This window comes from Zalophus californianus, chromosome 10, assembly GCF_009762305.2.
Source record: "Zalophus californianus isolate mZalCal1 chromosome 10, mZalCal1.pri.v2, whole genome shotgun sequence".
In the NCBI taxonomy this organism is placed as follows: domain Eukaryota; kingdom Metazoa; phylum Chordata; class Mammalia; order Carnivora; family Otariidae; genus Zalophus; species Zalophus californianus.
The window spans coordinates 103,536,037-103,558,011 of record NC_045604.1 but is presented as its reverse complement, the minus strand read 5'-3'; the positions used below and the strand labels follow the sequence as shown (position 1 = coordinate 103,558,011).

Sequence of the window (21,975 nt, the reverse complement as noted above, 5' to 3'; positions counted from 1 at the left end):
TTTTACACTAGGTGTTTTAAATTTTTTAAAGATTTTATTTATTTATTTGAGAGAAAGAGAGCGCAGGGTAGGGGGCCAGAGCAAGAGGGAGAAAGAGTCTCAAGAATACTGTGCTGGGCACGGAGCCTGATGCTGGGCCTGATCTCACAACCCTGAGATCACGACCTAACCCCTAAACCAAGAACTGACCATTTGAGAATTAAAATATTTGTATATATCCAAAAAAAAAAAAATGAAATGATTCAGAAGGGTTTCAAATAAAAAGCATTTTCCCTCCCACCTACCGTCCACCCCCTGAAGCAACTAGTGGACAGTGCAAGAAACCACAGCAAAAAAATGCTCACCCCCCCCCATAGGCATACCTCCCAGAAAGAACCGCAAAGACATTCTAGAACTTTCCTTCCCCATTTCCACGTTTCTTTTAATGCCTATTAGATTCTCATTTGTGGCAAATGAAACCGAGATCATACGGTATTTATCTGTAGACAGTAAATAAAACTTTCTGTTTCTTGTCTGGCTGTCTTGTACACGCTCGAACATTATCCACATCCCTGAGGATTCCCTTTAGTGACTGACCAGTCATCTGAATAGATAGACCACGATGTCCTTTTCGGATGGACATTTGGCTGCATCTCATTTGGGAGGGGGGGTTCATGTAAAGAATGCTAAAAGTAAAACAATAAAATAAAAATTAACACATACGTAAAAAAATAACAGTGTGATGAATATCCACTTCTATAAATCTAGGCACACACTTTTTTTAAGTTTATTAAGTAATCTCCACACCCAATGTGGGGCTCGAACTCACGGCCCCGAGATCAAGAGCCACATGCTCTACCAACTGAGCCAGCTGGGGACCCCTAGGCACACATTTCTGACCACTTGGTCAGGCGACACCCTCGACTTCTAGACCAGGAAAGCGGGCCCCAGGGGGCGACTGGCCTGGCAGGGCACTGCCTGGTCTGGGGGGGATGCCCGCTGTTTCCATCCGGGTCTTACGTCACGCTCCAGCGGCAGTGGGAGCATCTCCTCTTGTGAGAGGTGTCGCCCATTTTCAGGGGGCAGGTGGGAAGGAAGAGGGGAAACCCCATTTTTCTAACTGCCACCTCCTTTCTTTCTCTTTTAGACCTTTTGCAGAAATCTGCAATGACGCCAAGGTGCCAGGTAAGGCGGAGGCTGGAAAAGTCGCCTCTCTGGGACCAGGGTCTGTGGGTAGATCTGGTCCGGGTGGCTTGCAGTGGGTAGCTGACCACCCAGAGGGGGTATAGTGCTCCCTGCCCAGTGGGTCCACAGGGAGCCTGCACGTGCCCGCCGGAGGGGGCCCGGTCACAGCACGGCTGAGCGTGTCACATCAGCGGGAGATGAGGAGGGGCAGGCTGGAGCCAGGAGGAGGGGGCGGCCGGTGGGCTCATGGAAGCCACGTGGGGAGGAGAAGGACGCTGTGTGACCAGCGGGGGGAGGCAGGCTGCATGGCTGAGGCTGGCTGGGGCCGGGGGAGGGGGGCACCCCACCATTCTGCCTGCACTTGCAGGGCACACACCTGCACCAGACACTGTCTCTTAGAACCCTTGAGTGCACTGGAAGCTGGGAGACCATCTGGTGCCGTGGTTCTGCCTGAGAAGATGCACCATAGAAACGGGGGAACATTCCTCAGAGCGATTGGGAGGCGCGCCGCTGATTAAAATACACAGATCTAGTCCCAACCACATTGTACAGCTGGGAAGCTGAGGCCCAGAGAGGGAAAGGGGCTTGGCAGGGCCACGTGGGGGGTTGGTGGCCACCTCAAGCCATCCATCCGAACTGCAGGCCCAGCAAGTGCTTAGTGGGGACCGTGATGGGCCCCCATCCTGGCCTGAGACCCGAGGCCCCAACTCCAGCTGGGTCCGGGTCCCCCTGGAACGCCACGGCCTCGGGTGGCACAGCCCAGCCAGGAGCCACCTCCCTCTGTCCTGTGCTGATCACGGGGGCCAGGCGTGGCACCAGATTCGCGGGTAGGGAGGTGACGGGTTTGGGAGCTGTTCCCAGGTCGAAGGCAGAGATGCAGAAGGCCCTGCCGAGGCGTCAGGAGGAAAGTTTAGGACAGATGCTCAGAGGGCGGATGCCATGACTTGCATCCACCACTCCCTCCCACCATGGCCATCTTTAGGGTCTTCCAGTGACCCCGGGTTGGCCGTGACCCTGGGCCAGCACCTCTGCCTTCCTGTTCATGTGGGGCCCCCTACAAAAATCCCTTTTCTCTGGCTGAGCTCCTTCCGCCCCCAGAATCTTCTGTTTCCCAGGATGTCTGTTTATGCCTTACCTTAGTCACAGACCCCCAGCCTCTGGTTTTTCTTCATCAGCTGGACAAACAGCCACCGCATGGGCTCAGCCAGCCCTCGTGCCATGTGATTATCACCCAGTCTGGTTTCTACTCAGTGACCTGGCCTGCTCAGTCAAGCACCAAACCCTACTTGTGTGGCGCACGGTTGCAAATCTTTTTTTCTAAGTCTTATATATTCCTATCAATTTAATTCTGCAGCAACAGAACCCCAGCTGAGTCCTGCCCTGTGCTGGGCTCTTTCATACACAATAACCTCCTTTGAGTCTCACATCACACGGTTTTCCCCATTTGGCTCAGAGAGGTTAATCGATTTGCCCGGGGTCACACAGCGAGGGTTGGCAGTAATGGGAATTGGAATCTGGAACTTCTGACTGTAAACCTGAGTCTCTTTCCCCGGGCACACTGCATGCTGTGAACTGTCATCTGTCCGCATTCTCAGGTTGGGGTCATCACACATCCACAGTTAAACGGTAGCGACAACACGGATACCAGCTCTCAGCTTCTGAGTATTTCCGGGGGCCCAGGCATATTACCCACGGGAGCCTGGGTCTCCCTCAACATTTCACTCGCGAGGAAATGAAGGCACAAGGCCGAGTGACTTGAAGTGACTCTCTCCAGGGCCCGAGGCCGAGCCCTTCGCTGCTGGATGCCGGGCCCTGGGAGTGCTGGGGAGGCCGGCCCCCACAGGCTGGATGGTCTGGGGATGGAGTAAGGAGGACGTGGGCCTGAACTGAGCCCGCTCGGGAGGCACACCTGGGGCGGGAGGCTCAGGTTAGCAAAGGCAGGCAGGAGAGCCGCGGGGGCTGTGGGGCCTGGTTAAGGACGGAGGTTGCAGGGCTGGGCCTCGGCCGCCGGTGGGGAAGAGGGGGGGTGGTCTGGGGGGGTCTGGAGCCTTGAATGCCGAGAAGGGGGCTTGAAACCTGAAAACAAAAGCCTTCTCCCGAGGGGTTCAAAGCCGAGACCCACCGAGGGGTTCAAAGCCGAGACCCAGCAGCAACCTTTCGTCTCCCAGCCAAAGACAGCGGCATTCCCAAACGCAAGAGAAAGAGGGTCTCCGAAGGGAACTCCTTCTCATCCTCCTGCTCGTCTTCCTCCTCCTCCTCCTCCAACCCGGAGTCCGTGGCGCCCACCAACCCGATCTCACTCGTGGTAAAGTTGCACGGATCCGGACCTGACCGCTCAGCTCTTTGGCCTTCACCCCGCACGCAGGCAGGGCTGTCTACTCTGGGGCGCGGCTTTGGGGTGCAGGGAGGCACTGGGCTCTGAGTGGGGCTCCGCAGCCTCAGGGTGGCAGACACGTCTGCCTGATCTCCTCAAGAGATAGTCCAGCCCTGTCATCGGCTGCTCACGAGGCCCCCCCCCCCCACCCCCCCGGGGCCAGGAAGTCACACCTCCGCCGGGCAGGTGGGCAAGTGGGAGCCCGGGAGAGGGTAGGGGGACTCCGCTGGGCGGTGCCAGAGCGGGACCCCGAAGAGACAGACTCTCGATTCCCCGGCTGTCAGAGGCTAGGCTAATCTCTGCACTCACGTCACGAGCCCCGGGCCTCACCACAGCTCTGTGAGGTGTCGGTGTCACCCGCAGGGCGTGGAGGAGGGAAACGGGTCAGCGGCTAGTTGGCGGTGGCCTCCCTGCGGTCCTCCGCGGAGGGAGGACCCGCCTGCAGCCGCCTCCTCCCGTGGTAGGTAGGCCTGGGTTCTCTGCCATCCAAGAGGAAAACCTCATGAGGGGCACGCACGCATGACAGTGCTTTCTGACTTCAGAATACCAGCTTTGAAATCCTGAGCCCCGTGGGGGAGAATATTGGAGCACCTTTGAAAATGATTTGGGGATTTATCGTTTGCCTGTGCCCCCCCTTCCTGGAAAAACAACCCCAAAGTTCAGGCTGTACCTTTCTCCCCACCTGGGAGTGCCTACACAGGGTCCCTAGCTCTTCCCCCATCCAAGAGCCTTGCAGAAGTGTGGAAGGCCTTGGGGCCAGGCAGAGGCGGCCTGGAGGGAGAGGGACAGACTCTCTGGGGCATAAGGCCCGGAGGCGGCTGAGTGTGTGGGGATGACCACCCGTTCTGAGCCACTCCTCAATTTTGTCTGGTCCACATGAATAGCCCCCGGGACACAGGTGGGAACAGGTCAGAAGGCCCGAGCCCAGGCTCCATGGCCATCAGTGAACTGTGTGACCTTGGACAGGTCACGTTCCCCTCTCTGGACCTTCAGTGCCTCAAAATGAATCGCATCTGAGAAGGCCCTTCAGAAAGCATTGCTAAGTGGTCTGGCGGTCTTTCCGTGTCACCCGGAGTCCTAACCCAGACCGTTTGTCCCCCTCTCTCTAGCAATGGCCAATGTACATGGTGGACTATGCCGGCCTGAACGTGCAGCTCCCGGGACCTCTGAATTACTAGACCTCAGTGCTGAATCAGGACCTCACTCAGAAAGACTAAAGGAAATGTAATTTATGTACAAAGTGTATATTCGGATATGTATCGATGCCTTTTAGTTTTTCCAATGATTTTTACACTATATTCCTGCCACCAAGGCCTTTTTAAATAAGTAAAAAAAAAAAAAAAAAAAAAAGCCTGGCCCTTGCTCATAACTTTTGCGTATTCTCGTTTGGAATTACAGCTGTCACTGGGACAAGGTCAGGAAACCCGGCTCAGATGGCCTGCCAAGGTCCCCCTTCCTTGCCAGAGCAGAGGCCGTGTCCCTGACCGCTGGGCCCTGCTGTCTGGGGACAGACTTCCCTCATTGCTCTGCCGCTGGGGCCGCGTGGCCTCCCGATGAGGTGGCACAGAAGGTTAGGTGGCAGACTGACCCCCTGGCCTCAGGGAGCGCACAGGATGGAATGGGGCTGTCTTGGTGAATTAACAGGAGACATCTCAAGCGTTAAGTACGATCATCATGCCTGGACTCTCCGTGGCTGGAGAGAAGGCACCCTGGCCGAGGGGCTCTGGATTGGGCCCGGAGGGGTGGGGTGGATTTTTGATAGAGCTCAAGGGCATCTGAGCAGAGTGATGGGTCACAGCTGTGTCTCAGCAAGGCCACTTTGGTGGCACGTGAGAAGATGAAGGAAGGGGTAAGACTGAAGGCAGAAGGACAGGTCAGGAGGGCCCGACAGTGGGCCGCGGTCCCGTTCACCGAGGGTGGGGAAGGCAGGGTGCCCTGGGAGCACAAGGCAGCGCCGAATCTAGAACCATCTCTGAAGCGGAGACTCGAAGAGCACGGTTGGGGGAGGACCAGGACCGTGATCTAGGAGAGTCACTTGTGCCAAGGCTGGGAGGCTGCCCAAGACCTTGGGCGTTCCAGGAACAGGGAGTGGCTGGAGGTGAGATTAGCGCTCGGTGAGGATGCTCGGCGGGCTGTGCGGAACCCAGCTGAAGGGGTGAGTGGGGCAGAAATACAGCCTGGGTTCTTTGGGCTGAGGGCTGAGCCGTGCACCCTGGGGCCAGCCGGCATCCCTTTTTTCACCGGCCTTGTGGAAGTGTGTAAGGCCTTGGGGGGGCGCGGGGGGCCACCACCGGATCTGCATTATAGAAGGGCCCATCTCCCGAAAGAGAAGCTGCAAGACCGCAGGGAGGCTCCTGTAATTGTTCCAGAAGAGCTGGTCGGGGGCCCAGCCAGGTGGAGAATAACAAGGAGGTCAGCCAACAGGACTTGGAACTCAGTTGGACAGGAGCGCTGGGCCATGGAGGGGTCACGGTGACCACAGGGTCTAGCCAAGGGCCAAAAGCAGGCCCAGGCCTCGAAGGAGCTCTGAGTCCTGACTCAGCTAATTACACGATCAAAACAGGCCGGGAGCTTCTGCCAACCGGTGGGGTCAGCCCCGTGCCCAGACCGGGAGGGAAGGCCCCAGCCCAGCCTTCCGGACTGCGCTTCCTCCTGGAAAGATGCCAGAAGCCACAAGGCTGGCACGCAGCGCCCCAACTGCTCCTTTCTGCTGCCACCACCTCCCTCCCCCATCCCAGGGGCCCCGGAACCCACCAGGACCCTCCACCCCACCGGCGGACCCCTGCCCCTTTCTCTCCAGGATCAGGGCTGGGGCGCCCGCCCCCCCCCCAACACACACACACATTCACCACCGCCCTTAAGGCAGAAACTCTGAAATCGAAGACAATCTGGCTGCTGCCACCTGGCCTTCATCCCCTGCTCCTGGAGGCCAAGCTCCCCGGATCTAATCCCGTCTCCCCCGGATTAGACGCCTCGGGTGCTTTTCCTGCCCCCCAGCACTCTGTGCAAACGTCTCCGACCCGGCGCTCCGGGCTCTTCCCCTCCGTCCCCTCCCCTGCCTCTCACCCCACCGCCCGTCCCCTTCCTTCTCCACCGCGTCCCCGGGCCCAGCCCCCCGCAGCCCGCTCCGGGGGCCGGCTGGCGCCTCTCGATCGCCTAGAGACGAGCCACCGCCCCCGGCCAGACCCGCGGCCGCGGCCGGAAGTGGCTCCTGCCCGGCGGGCGGCCGCGCGGGAGGCGGGGCGCCCGGGGAGGGCCCGGGAAGCCCGGCGCTGCGGCTCGCGAGTCTCCGCCGTCTGTCTGCCTGTGCTCGCGCTGTGCCGACGCGTGCAATGAGGCCGGTGGTGCAGCAAAGCCTCGCGCCTTGGGGTCCCACCCCATTGCACGAAAGCAGAAGGGGAACCACCCCCCACACACAGACACCCCCCCCCCCAAGGCAAAGCCCTTGAACCCAGAGGTGGCCTCTGTCCGTTCCACCCCCTGTCTCGGGAGCTCTGCCCTCTGGACCGTGTGTCCGGGCCGAGGGCAGAGGGCGCGTTTGGGGGCCGCTGGGCCGCCCGCCCCCCTTCGCTTTGCCCGCGGTGCCCGCCCAGCCCGGATCCGATGGGGATGCCTTCCTATTTCCCCGCAGGCAGGCCTCCTTCCTGCAGAAGAGCCCAGATGCTGTTTATGCAACCTCTCCAGAATTTCAGTGTACTGTACTTTTTAAAGTGATTTGATTCAAAGCACTCATTCTTTAATTAAAGTTCATTTAGCTGCCATCTGTCTGGGTTCAAAATGGCTTCGTGTTTTGCAACTCTAAATGAGGATTGTTATTGGAATTTGTAAACACATCCACCAAAAAAAAAAAAAAACCACCACCAACAACAACAACAAAAAAAACAACCACAAAACATTTTCAAAAGTAATAAATGAGGAATGTGCCGAAGGAGTGTCAGGAGCTGCATCTTAAACATTCTAATTGCTGGGGAATGTATTCTGGTGGGTACATAATCATTTTATATACAAATCTTTGTACAAAAAGCTGGTATCAGTGAAAAGATCAAGATTATAGAAAATGCCAGAATTATATCTGACTGAAAACAGTAATAAAGCAATAATCAGCGCAGGGACAAAGCTAGGGTGAGGCGGGAGGGGAGGCAAGGGAGGGGCAGCTCTCAGACACCAGCTCCCCTGCAGCCACGCTCCCTCACCACCCAGGTGCGTCCCTTCTGCTATAAAGAAGAGGGTGATCCTGAGCTCCGGTGGCAGGGTCTTCCTTTAAGGGGTCAAAACTTTATGGAGCACCTGGCTGGCTCAGTCCCTAGAGCATGTGACGCTTGACCTCAGGGTTGTGAGTTCAAGCCCCACGTTGGGCATAGAGATTACGTAAAAATAAATTTTTTTTTAAAGATTTATTTATTTAGGGGCGCCTGGGTGGCTCAGTTGTTAAGCATCTGCCTTCGGCTCAGGTCATAATCCCAGGGTCCTGGGATCAAGTCCTGCATCGGGCTCCCTGCTCCACGGGAAGCCTGCTTCTCCCTCTCCCACTCCCCCTGCTTGTGTTCCCTCTCTCGCTGTGTCTCTCTCTGTCAAATAAATAAAATCTTAAAAGAGACAGAGAGCGCACGCCCGGGAGTGGCAGCGGGAGAGGGAGAGAGAATCTCAAGCAGACTCTGCGCTGAGCATGGAGCCTGCTGTGGGCTTGATCTCCCCAGCTTGAGATCACGACCGGAGCCGAAACCAAAGGTCAGGCCCTTAACCCACTGCACCACCCAGGCACCCCCAAAATAAAAATAAATTTTAAAAAATTATTAAGGGCTGTTTACTGAGCCCCATGATGCAGTGTCTCCTCCTTCCCCCCCCCCTTAATGCTTCATGTAGTGGCCCAATGAAAGGGGGATGGTCTTTGGGAAAATATTAATGATTTTTCAGTGGGGAAACTGAGGCACAAGGTCAGTGGAGGAGCAGGGCTGGAGTCTGGTGAGTCTCAGGGCAGGTGGCTCTCAGGATGCACCACTCTTGTCAGCAATGTCCTGAGTGATGTCTGAGGGTACCAAGTGGGGATGTGGGAGGAAGCTGGGGTGTGGATTAAAACAGGACCCAACGACCCTAAGACTGTCTGCATGATCTGGGCTCTGCCCCGTGCCCCTCAGAGGTCAACCTCAGGGCTGTCTGCATATGGGGTTGGGGGTCCTTCTTCCATTTCCTCAAAACGACCTCCCTTCCTTCCCAACTCAGAGTCGTACCTCTTTCCTATTTTACCTCTCACTGAAATGTCCCCTCTCTCGGAGAGGCCTTTCCAGAACACCCAGTCTAAAGCAGATGCCCCCACCCCATAATTTTTACGTTTCATCTCCTTTTTATAGAATCACGTTACTACTGCCATGTGTCCTAATTTATTCTCTGGGCGGTCATTTTCTGGCTGTCTTCCCTGCTCTCAGCTTTGCGATGGCAGAGAGGGCGTCGACCCGGCTCACCGTGGTGCCCTAGTACTTACCCCAGAGCCCGGGACAGGCATTCTGCTCACCGGGAGCCACCTGGAGGCATGAGTCAATCATACTCACTCACCCCTTCTGGGAGCAGAACCTGCGTGATCCCTTAGCTCTAAGTCCTCCTTCCACGTGATTCCACTCTTCTCGCCCCCCAGCCTTGCCTCCACCCCCAGAATCCCTTATGGGGGAACCATGACAGGTGCCTCGGCCCCTTCTTTCACCATTAAAGCTTGCTTTGTTTATTTCCCGGTCAAGTGTTTGGACTCCAGAAGCCCCGGGTTTCACACCCATGTCCCTGAAACAGCCCACCTGATGCAGGGGATAGGATTCAGGAGAGATGTTAGGGGCCAGAGAGGCAGAGGAGGCGGCTCCAAGGGGGCCCCAAAAGCACTCTGCCTTGCTCACACTTTTGCAGATTATGGTCAAAACGCTACCATATACCAAATGTTTACAATCTCACAGCCATTAGGCAAGATTCCGTGTATACTGTTAATCCTCACAGCCCTGCCAAGTAAATAGCCTTTCTTCCTTCCACAGATGAAGAAGCTAAGGTTCAGAAAGATCAAGGGCTAGATCCGGGGTTACACAACCAGGAAAAACTAAGCACCAAGCCAGGACAAAGCAAAGATTCAAGGGGCGCCTGGCTGGCTCAGTCAGAGGAGCCTGCGACTCTTGACCTCCAGGTCATGAGTTTGAGCCCCATGGTGGGTGTAGCGATTACTTAAATAAAGAGATAAATAAACTTGGGGGGTGGGGGGAAAGTGCTTAAAAAAAAAAGAAGCAAAGATTCAAGCCACCAGGTCCACCCCAGGGTGGACCCTATACCCAATATTTCCCTTCCTGGTGGGACTGGGAAAGCAGCAGGCACCTTCAGGCTGGGGGAAGCTTCTCTTCTGGTTTCCCCTTGTTTAAAGAACACAGGTTCATTTGAAAAGGAGAAATGAGTACCAGCTAGTTCAGGCTTGCTCAGAGCAGACACTGCAGGAAAGGGACATCAACAGGAGGCCAGGACTAGAGGGACACACTCATGCACACACGTATACACAGCCACACACTCACACATACACAGTCACACACGGTCTCATGATACACACACACACACACACACACACTCACAACAGACAATCACATCCACCCACACGTACATAGTCACACTCACGCATATACTTACATACACTCATGCATGCACATGTACACACACAAAACACAATCACACACAGTCACACTCATGCATATAGTCACACACATACACATTCACACTCGCGCACGTGCACGTACACACAATACATGGTCACACTCACACTGGCCCAAACACGCACGAACTCACATATGCACACTCACAGACTCACACACTCGCACACATACGTGCATGCAGACACACACTCACGCACACTTAAAAACTTCTTAATTAGAGGAGGTGTCACAATCCCCAATTGCTGTGTAGTGTTTGGCTTACGGATATTCAGAAATTGGCTTCTGGAAAAAGAAAACGCAGCATCAAGGAGGCCGCTCAGCCGCAGATCTGAGCATGCGCCGTCGCTGCTCGTGCTCGCCTCTGCTGCCCCAGGAGGAAAGGCACAGGCCTCCCCGTGGCATCCAAGGCCCAGCCCCCAGCACCTTCCTATCCCCCGGTGTGCCTTGGGCTCCAAACAAACCATGCCCTCACTGTCCTCAGAACATTCTAGAGTCTCTCATACCCCCACACCTCTGCCCAGGCCTTCTGCCTCACGGACCCTTCCCCTTTCCTTTGCTTGACAAGGGTCTGTCCTGCCTTATGATCCAGTGGAAAGGTCCTCCGGAGGCCGTCCCCACCCAGACCCCAGGTGCTCTCAACACTCTGCGCCATCATCCCCTGAAAAAGATATTGAACACCCGGCCTAAAACACAAGCTCCTAATATCTCCTAAATATCCCCCAGCAAGAAGAATGTTCTTTTGTTCCCTGTACCCTTGCACACGTCATGCTATGAAGTCTGTTCGGATCCTCTGCCCTTTTTTTTTTTAAGATTTTATTTATTTATTTGACAGAGAGAGACAGTGAGAGCGGGAACACAAGCAGGGGGAGTGGGAGAGGGAGAAGCAGGCTTCCCACTGAGCAGGGAGCCCGATGCGGGGCTCGATCCCAGGACCCTGGGATCATGATCTGAGCCGAAGGCAGACGCTTAAGGACTGAGCCACCCCGGCGCCCCACTCTGCCCATTTTTTTTTGATTGGATTTTTTGCTCTTGAGTTGTATGAGTTCTTTAGATATTTTGGATACTAATCCCTTATCAGATATATGTTTTGCAAATATTTTCTCCCACTCAGGAGGTTGTTGAAGTCTTTTTTTTTTTTTTTTTTTTTTGGTCTCTGATGTCCTTCCCAATGAGCTTTCCCTGCTCTGCCCTCCTGTGCAGTCCTGTAGTTGGCCCGCCCTGCAGCCGCAGTCTGCTTCTGTCTCCTTGGCTTCTGGTTCTTTCCTTTTCTCTCTGTTTTGCTACTGCCCCACCTCTTATCAAAAGAGATGGTCCTAGGGGCCCCTGGCTGGCTCAGCCGGGAAATCATGTGACTCTTGATTATAGGGTCGTGAGTTCGAGCCCCACGTGGGCATAGAGTTTACTTAGTAAAAGATTTTTTTTTTTTTTTAAAGAGAGAGAGATGCTCCTAGTGCTCTGGGTGAGCTCACACACTCACAACACCCATTAGGTGAGGGGCTTCCTCTGCTCCAGGACCTTGGGCATCCTCAGGGCATCCTCAGGGCCTCAGCACTGTGGTTCCCTGGGTCCAAAGGAAGAGAAGAGTTTGAAGAAAATCTGGAAACAGGGAAGGGACTGCAGAGCTTAGGGGAGTTACCTGCTGTGTCTTCAGTAGATTTGTGAGACATGGCCTCTTGGGTTGGCTGTCAAGGGCAGGAGATCGAAGTGACGACCGTGTCTTCCCAAAAGGCCATGAGCCCTTTGGAGAGACAGTTCATTGGCTCATCTGGTCATTAAACAAGCATTCATAGGGGCGCCTGGGTGGCTGAGTCGGTTAGGCATCTGCCTTCAACTCAGGTCATGATCCCAGGGTCCAGAATCTAGTCTTGCGTCAGGATTCCTGCTCAGCAGGGAGCCTGCTTCTCCCTCTGCCTGCCGCTCCCCCTGCTTGTGTTCCCTCTCTCTCTGACAAATAAATAAATAAAATCTTTAAATCAATCCATCAATCAATCACTCTGGTTGCTGTGAGAATATAAAGCATTCCTACCACTCTCCAGAACACAACAGAAAACACACAACCCAGTTAAAAATAATGGGCAAAGGGCTGAAGTGGACATTTCTCCAAAGAAGATATACAAATGGCCAATAAGCACAAGAGATATTCAACATCATTAGTCATTAGGGGAATAGAAACCAAAACCACTCGAGTTACCACTTCACACCCACTAGTGTGAGCAGAAAGAGTTAGGGGTCCCTGGAAAAAAGAAAGATGAGGCATGGCTTTCTTTTTTTTTTTTAAGATTTTATTTATTTATTTGAGAGTAGAGAGAGAGAGCAAGCACGAGCCGGGGTGAGAGGCGGAAGGAGTGGGAGAGGGAGAAGCAGATTCCCCGCTGAGCAGGGAGCCCTATGTGGGGCTCTATCCCAGGACCCTGAGATCATGACCTGAGCTGAAGGCAGGAGCTTAACCAACTGAGCCACCCAGGCGCCCATAGGCATGGCTTTCTTGACATAAGATACGTCATTTTAGGGCCCACGACCCCTAATCCCCGCCATTTTATGATCTATGCCTGACCAGCACTATTTGCCCAGAGCATATTTCTTGCAGAACTTCCGGGGATATCTTGCAAATTGCAGAAGAATAGGCCCCGGTAGATAATGATTTTTTAAGGGCACAAAAGAATGTAAGAACAAACAGCCACTGTCAGACCAGGAGATAGCCTAATCATATCAGGGACAATAAATCGGTGGTAAAGCTCCCAGTGCTGATTCAAAAGTAAAGATTGACCTGACACACATTCTTGACCTATCTCTACCAGATTAAAACTCAAATGGAGGCACAGAATTGGCGGTGCCGACCCTTGAGGCCCTCATGCCTTGACCTGGACAGACAGATCACCTTAAGATGAATTTTGCCCCAATTCCTTGCTGAATTCCCCATTGCGCAAGCCCCTTTGTGAACCTGTATGCATGCCCAGCTTAAAACTTCCAGTTCTGTGGCTCCAGGAGACGCCAGTTTGGGAAATGGGCCAGTGTCCTCCACTTGCTGCAGGCAAAACATTTGCTTTTCCTATTCTTTGGCTCGGTTGTCTTTTGGCTTCGACAGCCACCAAGAGGCGAACCCAGTTATGGGTAACACTAGGATGGCTGTTATAAAAAAAAAAACAGGGGCGCCTGGGTGGCTCAGTCGTTAAGCATCTGCCTTCGGCTCAGGTCACGATCCCAGGGTCCTGAGATCGAGCCCTGCATCGGGCTCCCTGCTCAGCGGGAAGCCTGCTTCTCCCTCTCCCACTCCCCCTGCTTGTGTTTCTGCTCTCGCTGTGTGTGTCTCTCTCTCCGTCAAATAAATAAATAAAATCTTTAAAAAATAAAATAAAATAAACAGGACAACAAGTGTCGGCGAGCATGTGGGGAAATTGGAACCTTCATGCATTGCTGGTGGGAATGTAAAATGATGGTGCAACTCCTGTGGGAAACAACCTCTCAAAAAGCTAAACAGAGAATTGTCATATGACCCGACGTGATACTGTCATCTAATAAAAAATACGTATTTCGGTTTTCACCTGCATTCCTGATACCAGCACCTAAAATCCTTGGAACTTACTTTTTTTTTTAATTTAAAGATTTTTATTTATTTATTTGAGAGAGAGAGAGCGAGAGAGCATGAGACGAGGGAGGGTCAGAGGGAGAAGCAGACTCCCTGCCGAACAGGGAGTCTGATGCGGGACTTGATCCCGGGACTCCAGGATCATGACCTGAGCCGAAGGCAGTGGCTTAACCGACTGAGCCACCCAGGCGCCCCTGGAACTTTCTGATAAGAGCAACAAAGGTGTCTTTTGTTATTCGTAACAACCTTCAACCACACCCAAATTTATATTAATGAAGTAGCTTTTGGAAAGCCCCTAAGGATGGCCCGGTCCTGACTCCCAGGGAAGAGATGGGGCTAGAGATTGAATTAATCACCAACGTCAATGGTTTAATCACTCATGTCTATGCCTAGTTTTGGAAAAACCCCACATTATCTGGTGACCAGAAGCATAGACCGGAAGTATAGTTTTAGTGGAGAAGAGCAGAGTGGTCCCTTGTCACCCAGCAATTCTGCTCTAGGTATATACCCTAAAGAATTGGGAGCAGGGACTCAAACAACAGGTATCTGTACACCCACGTTCATTTGCAGTATCATTCACAGTCGCCAGAAGGCAGAAACAACCCAAGTGTCCACCCACGGATGAATCGATAAGCCCAATACAGTCTAGCCACACAATGCAATATGATTCGGCCATAAGCCAGAATGACACCTGCTACGACACGGGAGCTCTTTGAAAACATGCGATGTGAAAGCAGTCAGACCCAAAGGGACAAATAGGGTATGGTTCCACTTGGATGAGGTATTGAGAACAAATTCACAGAGACAGTAAACAGATTAGAGGTTACCAGGGGCTGGGAGGGGAGGAAGAGGAGGGGAGAATTACTGTTTAATGGGGACAGAGTTTCTGCTTGGGATGATGAAAAAGTTCTAGAAATAGCGGTGATGGTTACACAACATCAGGAATGTACTTAATGCCACTGAGCTGTGCACCTAGATGGTAAATGTTATGCTACATTTTTTAAAAGATTTTATTTATTTATTTATTTATTTAAGACAGACAGAGAGAGAGAGAGAGAGAGAGAATAAGCAGAAGCAGGCCCCCAGCTGAGCAGGAAGCCCGACGCGGGGCTCAATCCCAGGACCCTTGGATCATGACCTGAGCTGAGGGCAGACGTTTAACCAACTGAGCCACCCAGGCACCTCCACGTTATTATATTTTTACCACAATAAAAAAAAATTTTTTTAAGATGTATTTATTTATTTATTTGAGAGAGAGAGAGAGCAGGGGGAGGTACAGACAGCCTCCCTGACTGAGCATGGAGCCCAATGCGGGGCTGGATCCCAGGACCCGTGGAGATCATGACCTGAGCCGAAACCAAGAGTTGGCCACCTAACTGACTGAGCCACCCAGGTACCCCCCAAAAATTATATTTTAAAGCACCCTGGCTGCTGTGTGGAGGAGAATGGTGGCTTCTAGATTAGCCCCCGGTCATCAAGATCAAATTCTCTCCTTCCCTTTTTCCTGCCATGCACACATGCTGGTAAAAAGCAGTAGTATGAAGCCTACCATCCTGGGTCGGCCATTCGAAGACTCCCGCCTGTCTCCTCCTGAGCCCACCGGGTGATCTGAATCCCCTGGGCACGCAGGTGGGCATCTGAGAGACCCAAGCTTGTCTTGAGCCAACCCAACACGCTGGTCCCAGGGAAGCAAGTCCCGCAGAACATTTCACGGCTCGTGAAGCTCAGCCCCAGCATTCTGGGGGCTGCCAGAGACAGTGTGGCTTTGTGGAGGGCTTCCTGTTGAGGATGGCAGTACCACTTCTGGGTCTATGAGAAGTGCCACGAGAGCCGAGGCCACCACTGCAGCCCCCGCAGATCCCCCAGCGGCCACTGGTGCCAGGAAGAGGAAGAAGGCATGTGCAGGGCTGAGTGGGGACTGAGTAGCTCTCCCTTTGAAGGAGGGAAGTGGAAATTCTCTCTTCCTGGATCTTGAGGCTCCACTTTCATGTCTATATCCTCCACGTGCCACGTCCAGCTAGCTGCTCAAGGGCCCAGGAGTCCGGCTCCTCTCCCAGACCCGGGTCTGGCCCACGGAGGGTGTGCTTGGGACAGCTCTGATGAACGTATGGGGGCTGGAGGCCACAGACACCAGCCTGGGAGCCCAGGGAGGCCCAGCCACGGCCCAGAGTGACCCGCAGGAAGTCGGTGGCTGAGCCAGGACTGGCACGGGGTACCCCTCCCAGCCCTGCCTTCTCAGCTGGTGAGTCACACACAGACTCTTTCCATGGGGAGTTTCTTCTTTTCTCGACTCTCCTCTCCTCCCTCGCTTCCCTTTCTGGAAAATCAGATTAGAACTTTGAAAGCTGAGCCGTCTTAGGATCGGGTTGCCAGATTTAGCAAATAAAAATACAGGATGTTCGGTAAAGTGGAAATGTTCGATAAGCGACCAAGAATTCTTGAGCGTAAATATGTGCCGTGTGATATGTGGGTCATAACCCAGTTCAGGAAAACGGCAGCCTCCCTCCTCGGCCTCCTCCAGAACCCGGCTGGGCCCGGCTCAGCTGAGCTGCCAGCCCTTCCATGGCACACCTTTGTTTGATCCCAGAGGCTCTCTGCTTGGCCCCTGGCTGCTGGAGTTTTCGGCGAGCAGGAGCCGTCCAGACACCTGCTGCACGATGTTGCAAGGGGAAATGAGGAAGCTGCCCAGACAGCCAGAGAGAACAGGAAACCCCTGGCTGCCCCAAGAGAGGAAATCCTGCGGGGAGGCGGTTGAGGGGGTGGGGGAGAGGGGAGGCGGGTCCAAGACCATAGCCCTGTCGCCCCCAGCCCCTGGGCTGCACAGGGGCCCAGCACTGAGTGGGGGCCATGAAGGCTCCAGGAAGCAAAGAGCCACAGACTAAGAAGACTTATGTCATGTCCACAGCATGACACTGCGGACTTGGTCTAGACCCTGCTCAGAGCCTATAAGGTGGGATCCAGCCACAAGCCCAGGTCCCCTGGAGCAGGGAAGGGAGTGGAGGCCTGCCCCTGAAAGCAAGGACCCATGTCTGGGGAACCTGGGACCAGCACCGCAGTCCACAGCCGTGCCCGGTCACAGGGCAGGGCGCCCCCACCCCCGCCTTGCACCCCCAGGCCCCGGATCCCAGAGTCCAGCTTCCTCTGGCTACTTCCCTTCCTGACCAGGCTGCACCTGCCCCTCTGGGCCTCCTGTGCCCCGATGGGGTCCCAGTGGTCTCCCGAATGGCTGGGCCTCCACACCAAGGCCTGTGGAACAAATCTGGAGCTGGTCGTGTTGGCTCGAACAGCAGAGCCCTACTGATCCGCACCATTTCCTCAGCCTGTCCACTCCCGGCTCCCTGCACCCGGTACAGTACCTGCCCGGTCACTGAGGACCAGCTGGCCCTGAGCCAGAACCGGCAGAGCGATAACCAGTGCTTCCAGAATGTTCTGCCATTGTACCCTTTTTGTTTCTTCCTCTCCTATATATATATAGGAGAGGAAGAAAGGAATATATATATATATATTAGTGTATTTGATTCTTCCTCTCTTTTTATAAGGTTTGTGGACATTATTATAGTGTATCACAAAATTAACAAATGTTTGCTACAACAACGTAAACAGAGTAAAAATAAAAGCTTTGTAACCTCTCCTTTGCCTCCAGTCTTACCCCTTGCTGTTAGCTGCCAGTGTTAACAGTCAGATACGCATCCTTCAACGTCATTATGCTCACACACGTACTCACACACATACACAACCCCTGACTTTTCTCTCTTTATTCTTTTAAATGAGAACAGATTGGGGCGCCTGGGTGGCTCAGTCATTAAGCGTCTGCCTTCAGCTCAGGTCATGATCTCAGGGTCCTGGGATCGAGCCCCGCATCGGGCTCCCTGCTCCGCGGGGCGTCTGCTTCTCCCTCCCCCTCTACCCCTCCCTGTGCTCATTCTCTCTCCCTCTCTCAAATAAATAGAATCTTTAAATAAATACATGTATATATCCTTTTTCTTGGGGGACAACAAGCATGGGGTCACACGGTGCAGGGTGCTGCAGCCGCGAAGGCACATGGCCATGTCTCCGTGCTTCCCCAACCTTACAGTGTGTTTTGGTCCCCACAGTCACAAGATGGCTCTGCCCTCTACAGACCGAGTCTGTGTTCCACCGGGAAGGAGAGGGAAGGCAACAGGGTACAGGCACATAGCAGCTGGCTCTGACTAAAAGCACATACATGTGGGGCACCTGGGTGGCTCAGTCAGCTAAGTATCCCACTCTTGGTTTTGGCTCAGGTCGTGATCTCAAGGTGATGAGATCGAACCCGCATCGTGTTCCATGCTCAGCGGGGCATCTACTTGGGATTGTCTCCCTCTACCCCTCCCCCGCACTTGCTCTCTCTCTCTCTCTCTCTCTCTCTCTCTCAAATAAAATTTTAAAAACTGTTTTTAAAAAAATGTATACATGTTACTAGAAAACCAGTCATTTTCTTTCCTGGGGATTCTGCTTCTACCTCATTAGCGAGAAGTACGTCCTGTGGTTGTGCCCGGCTGCAAGGGAAGCTAAGAAATCGAGATTTAGTTTTGAAGCTGGGAACACGGCCTCTGAATAAGGAGGAGGGGAGGAGAGATGTTGGGGAGCCACATCCAGCAACTCCTCCCACAGATACCATACGTGGGACTCTGCAACCGTTTTGCTCCCCACTCGATGGGCCATGAATCTTTCCGGATTCATGTCCAGGTCAACCTTATGGACCTACCCAAAACGGCATAACAGTCCCACAGAATGGTATCGCCCTCCTTTCAAGTTATTCCCAATATTTTCCTAAAGTAAAGGCAGGGGCAATAAACACCCTTGTAGATACATCCTCCAGTGCTGGTGCTTCTGTTTCTGAAGTTCAGTTTTCCCCCAAAGTGGCTTACTGGGCGAAAGAGTGGCATGTCCGTTGCTCTCCATCACCATGGAACCATGACCCCGAAAGTTAATAGCTTAAAATAATAAACGCATTGGGGCTGGGGCACCTGGCTGCCTCAATCGGTAAACCATACAGCTCTTGATCTCAGGGTCGTGAGTTAGAGCCCTATGTTGGGCATAGAGGTTATTCTTAAAAAACTAAACTAAACTAAACCAAAAAATAAACTTACTGATTAATATTGGTTCTGAGGGTCAAGAATCCAGGAGTAGGGGCACCTGGGTGTCTCGGTCGTCGAGCGTATGCCTTCGGCTCATGGTCCCCGGGTCCTGGGATCGAGCCCCGCATCAGGCTCCCTGCTCGGAGGGAAGCCTGCTTCTCCCTCTCCCACTCCCCCTGCTTGTGTTCCCTCTCTCGCTGTCTCTCCCTCTGTCAAATAAATAAATAAAATCTTTAAAAAAAAAAAAAAAGAATCCAGGAGCAGCTGGAGGGATGGTTCTTGATCAGAGTGTCCCAGGAAATGGTACTCAAGCCATGGTTGGACAGCAGTCATCTGCTGGATGGGGACAGGAGACTCTGCTTCCAAGCTCACTTGCATGGCTGTTGGCCAGAGGCTTCACTCTCCCAGCACCTGTACCTCACCACGGGGCTACTTACAACATGGCAGCATGCTTCCCCCCACGAGAGAGTGATTTAAGAAAGAAAATTAGGGGCACCTGGGTGGCTCAATCAGTTAAGCATCTGACTCTCAATTTCAGCCCAGGTCATGACCTCAGGGTCATGAGATGGAGCCCTGAGTCAGGCTCCCCTGCTTCTCTCCCTCTCCCTCTGCCCTTCCCCTGTGCTCTCTCTCTCTCAAATAAATAAAGCTTTAAAAGAGAGAGAGAGAAAGTGAGCACCCAAGACAGAAGCCAGTCTTTTTTATAACGTAATGTCATTGCTTCCGCCTTATGCTACTGATCACACAGAACTGCCCTAGTACATATGCAGAAGGACCATACAAGAGTGTGAATACAAGGAGGCAGGGAACGTTGGGGGCTATGTTCCCCCAGTGGCTGGCTATAGATATGTGGACATATATTCTTTTATGTTGCCTTTTTTCTCCCTAAAGACTGTACTTATTTATTTTGGGGAGAGAGAGAGAATGCGCAAGCTTGCCCACAAGCAGGTGGGGGGAGGCAGAGGGAGAGGAAGAGGCAGGCTCCCTGCTCAGCATGTGGTTCCATCCCAGGACCCTGGGATCATGATCTGAGCGGAAGGCAGACGCCTAGCCGACTGAGCCACCCAGGTGCCCTGCCTTTTTCCTTTTAAAAATATAATGTACTGGGCGCCTGGGTGGCTCAGTCGGTTAAGCATCTGCCTTCGGCTCAGGTCGTGATCCCAGGGTGCTGGGATCGAGCCCTGCATCGGGCTCCCTGCTCAGAGGGGGATCTGCTTCTCCCTCTCCCTCTGCCACTCCCCCTGCTTGGACTCTCTTGCTCTCTGTCAAATAAATAAATAAAATCTTTAAAAAAAAATAAAAAACAAAAATATAATGTACTTATCTGATTGAAAGTATAATACAAAAAAAGAGAAAGTGTAATACGTGCTGATTTTATTTTATTTTATTTTATTTTTTAAAGATTTTATTCATTTATTTGAGAGAGAGAGAGACAGCCAAAAAGCAAACACAAGCAGGGGGGGAGTGGAAGAGGGAGAAGCAGGCTTCCCGCGGAGCAGGGAGCCCCATGTGGGGCTCGATCCCAGAACCCTGGGATCATGACCTGAGCCGAAGGCAGATGCTTAATGACTGAGCCACACAGGCACCCCTATAATACATGCTGATTTTAGAAAAACTTGAAAACACAGAAAAATATACAAAAGATATCTCAAACCCTCATAACCCCACCACTGAAAGATAATGGCAGGCTACATTTTTATACATTTCCTTCCACTCTTTCTTCTATGCATATTGTTAGTTAGGATGCTTTCCTCAGATAACAAAAACCACCCTGACCCTGACTCAAACAAGCTAAAAAAAAGGAAAGCTATTCAGGACCCCAGGAAACAGGAAACCTAGAGATGGCCAGATGTTAGGGTTGGTGGAGAACAATGAACTTTTTTTTTTTTAAATACTTTATTTATTTATTTGACAGAGAGAGACACAGCAAGAGAGGGAACACAAGCAGGAGGAGTGGCAGAGAGAGAAGCAGGCTTCCCGCGGAGCAGGGCGTCCAATGCGGAACTCGATTCCAGGACCCTCGGATCACGACCTGAGCCGAAGGCAGACGCTTAACCGACTGAGCCACCCAGGCGCCCTGAGAACAATGACTTTCAAAAGGACCCAGGTGACTTCTCCAGGCCATCCAAACGCTGACTTCATCCCAAGCGTCCTGCTATGGCAAGGGCAGCATCTCATTCACCCCTTAGGGCAGGGAGATGATTGGAGGAGCCGAAAGTCTTCCTTGCAGTCTGATTGGGCCAACTTGCTTCACGCCCCCACTCCCGAACCAGATGCCATCATTGGGAATGCTATAGGCTAACTGACCAGTATAGACCTAGTTAAGAGGTGGCCGTTGACTTAGAGAAATTACCTTCAGAGCTGCGGCAGCTTCCCCTGAGTCGCATGGTCATTTAGGTTGGAGGAAAAGGTTGGATGGCTACCAACAGTGTCTCCCATACAAATATACTTAGATAGTTGATATGATACAATTTTATATCCTTATTATTTCAACGGAATGTCATATTATGAACATATTCTTTTTTTTAAAGATTCTATTCTTTTTAAGATTCTATTTTTAAGTAATCTCTACACCCAACACGGGACTTGAACTTACAACCCCGAGATCAAGAGTGGCATCTCGGGGCGCCTGGGTGGCTCAGTCGGTTAAGCGACTGCCTTTGGCTCAGGTCATGATCTGGAGTCCCGGGATCGAGTCCCGCATCGAGTCCCACATCGGGCTCCCTGCTCGGCAGGGAGTCTGGTTCTCCCTCTGCCCCTCCCCCCTCTCGTGCTCTCTCTCTCTCTCTCTCTCTCTCTCAAATAAATAAAATCTTAAAAAACAAACAAACAAAAAAAGAACAAAGAAAGAGTTGGCATGCTCTACTGACTGAGCCAGCCAGGCGCCCCTGAACATATTCTTTATGGTTTAAATTTTTATAAATAAATGGCCATATAATAGTCTAACAAGTTACATACCATAATTTACTTTTTACAACAGCTTATTGAGATACAATTCAACCATTTAAACTGTACAATTCAATGGCTTTTAGTATATTCCCGGAGTTGTGCAACTGTCTTCATTATCAATTTTTCAACATTGTC

General features: G+C 52.6%; 1 protein-coding gene across 7 annotated transcripts in view; it reads left to right on the top strand.

Moving 5' to 3' along the window:
* Positions 1 to 4,847, top strand: part of GTF2IRD1 (GTF2I repeat domain containing 1) — a 101,980-nt gene extending 97,133 nt beyond the window's left edge. For 5 of the 7 annotated variants that reach the window (XM_027612593.1, XM_027612589.1, XM_027612587.1 and 2 more), the window contains 3 exons: positions 1,127 to 1,164; positions 3,333 to 3,529; positions 4,648 to 4,847. In XM_027612593.1, coding sequence (XP_027468394.1) covers positions 1,127 to 1,164; positions 3,333 to 3,529; positions 4,648 to 4,716 — 304 coding nt within the window. In that variant the 3' untranslated portion in view covers positions 4,717 to 4,847. The remainder of the gene's footprint in view (positions 1 to 1,126; positions 1,165 to 3,332; positions 3,530 to 4,647) is intronic. The other 2 variants (XM_027612591.1, XM_027612592.1) reach the window with 2 other exon arrangements.
* Positions 4,848 to 21,975: the final 17,128 nt, after the last annotated feature.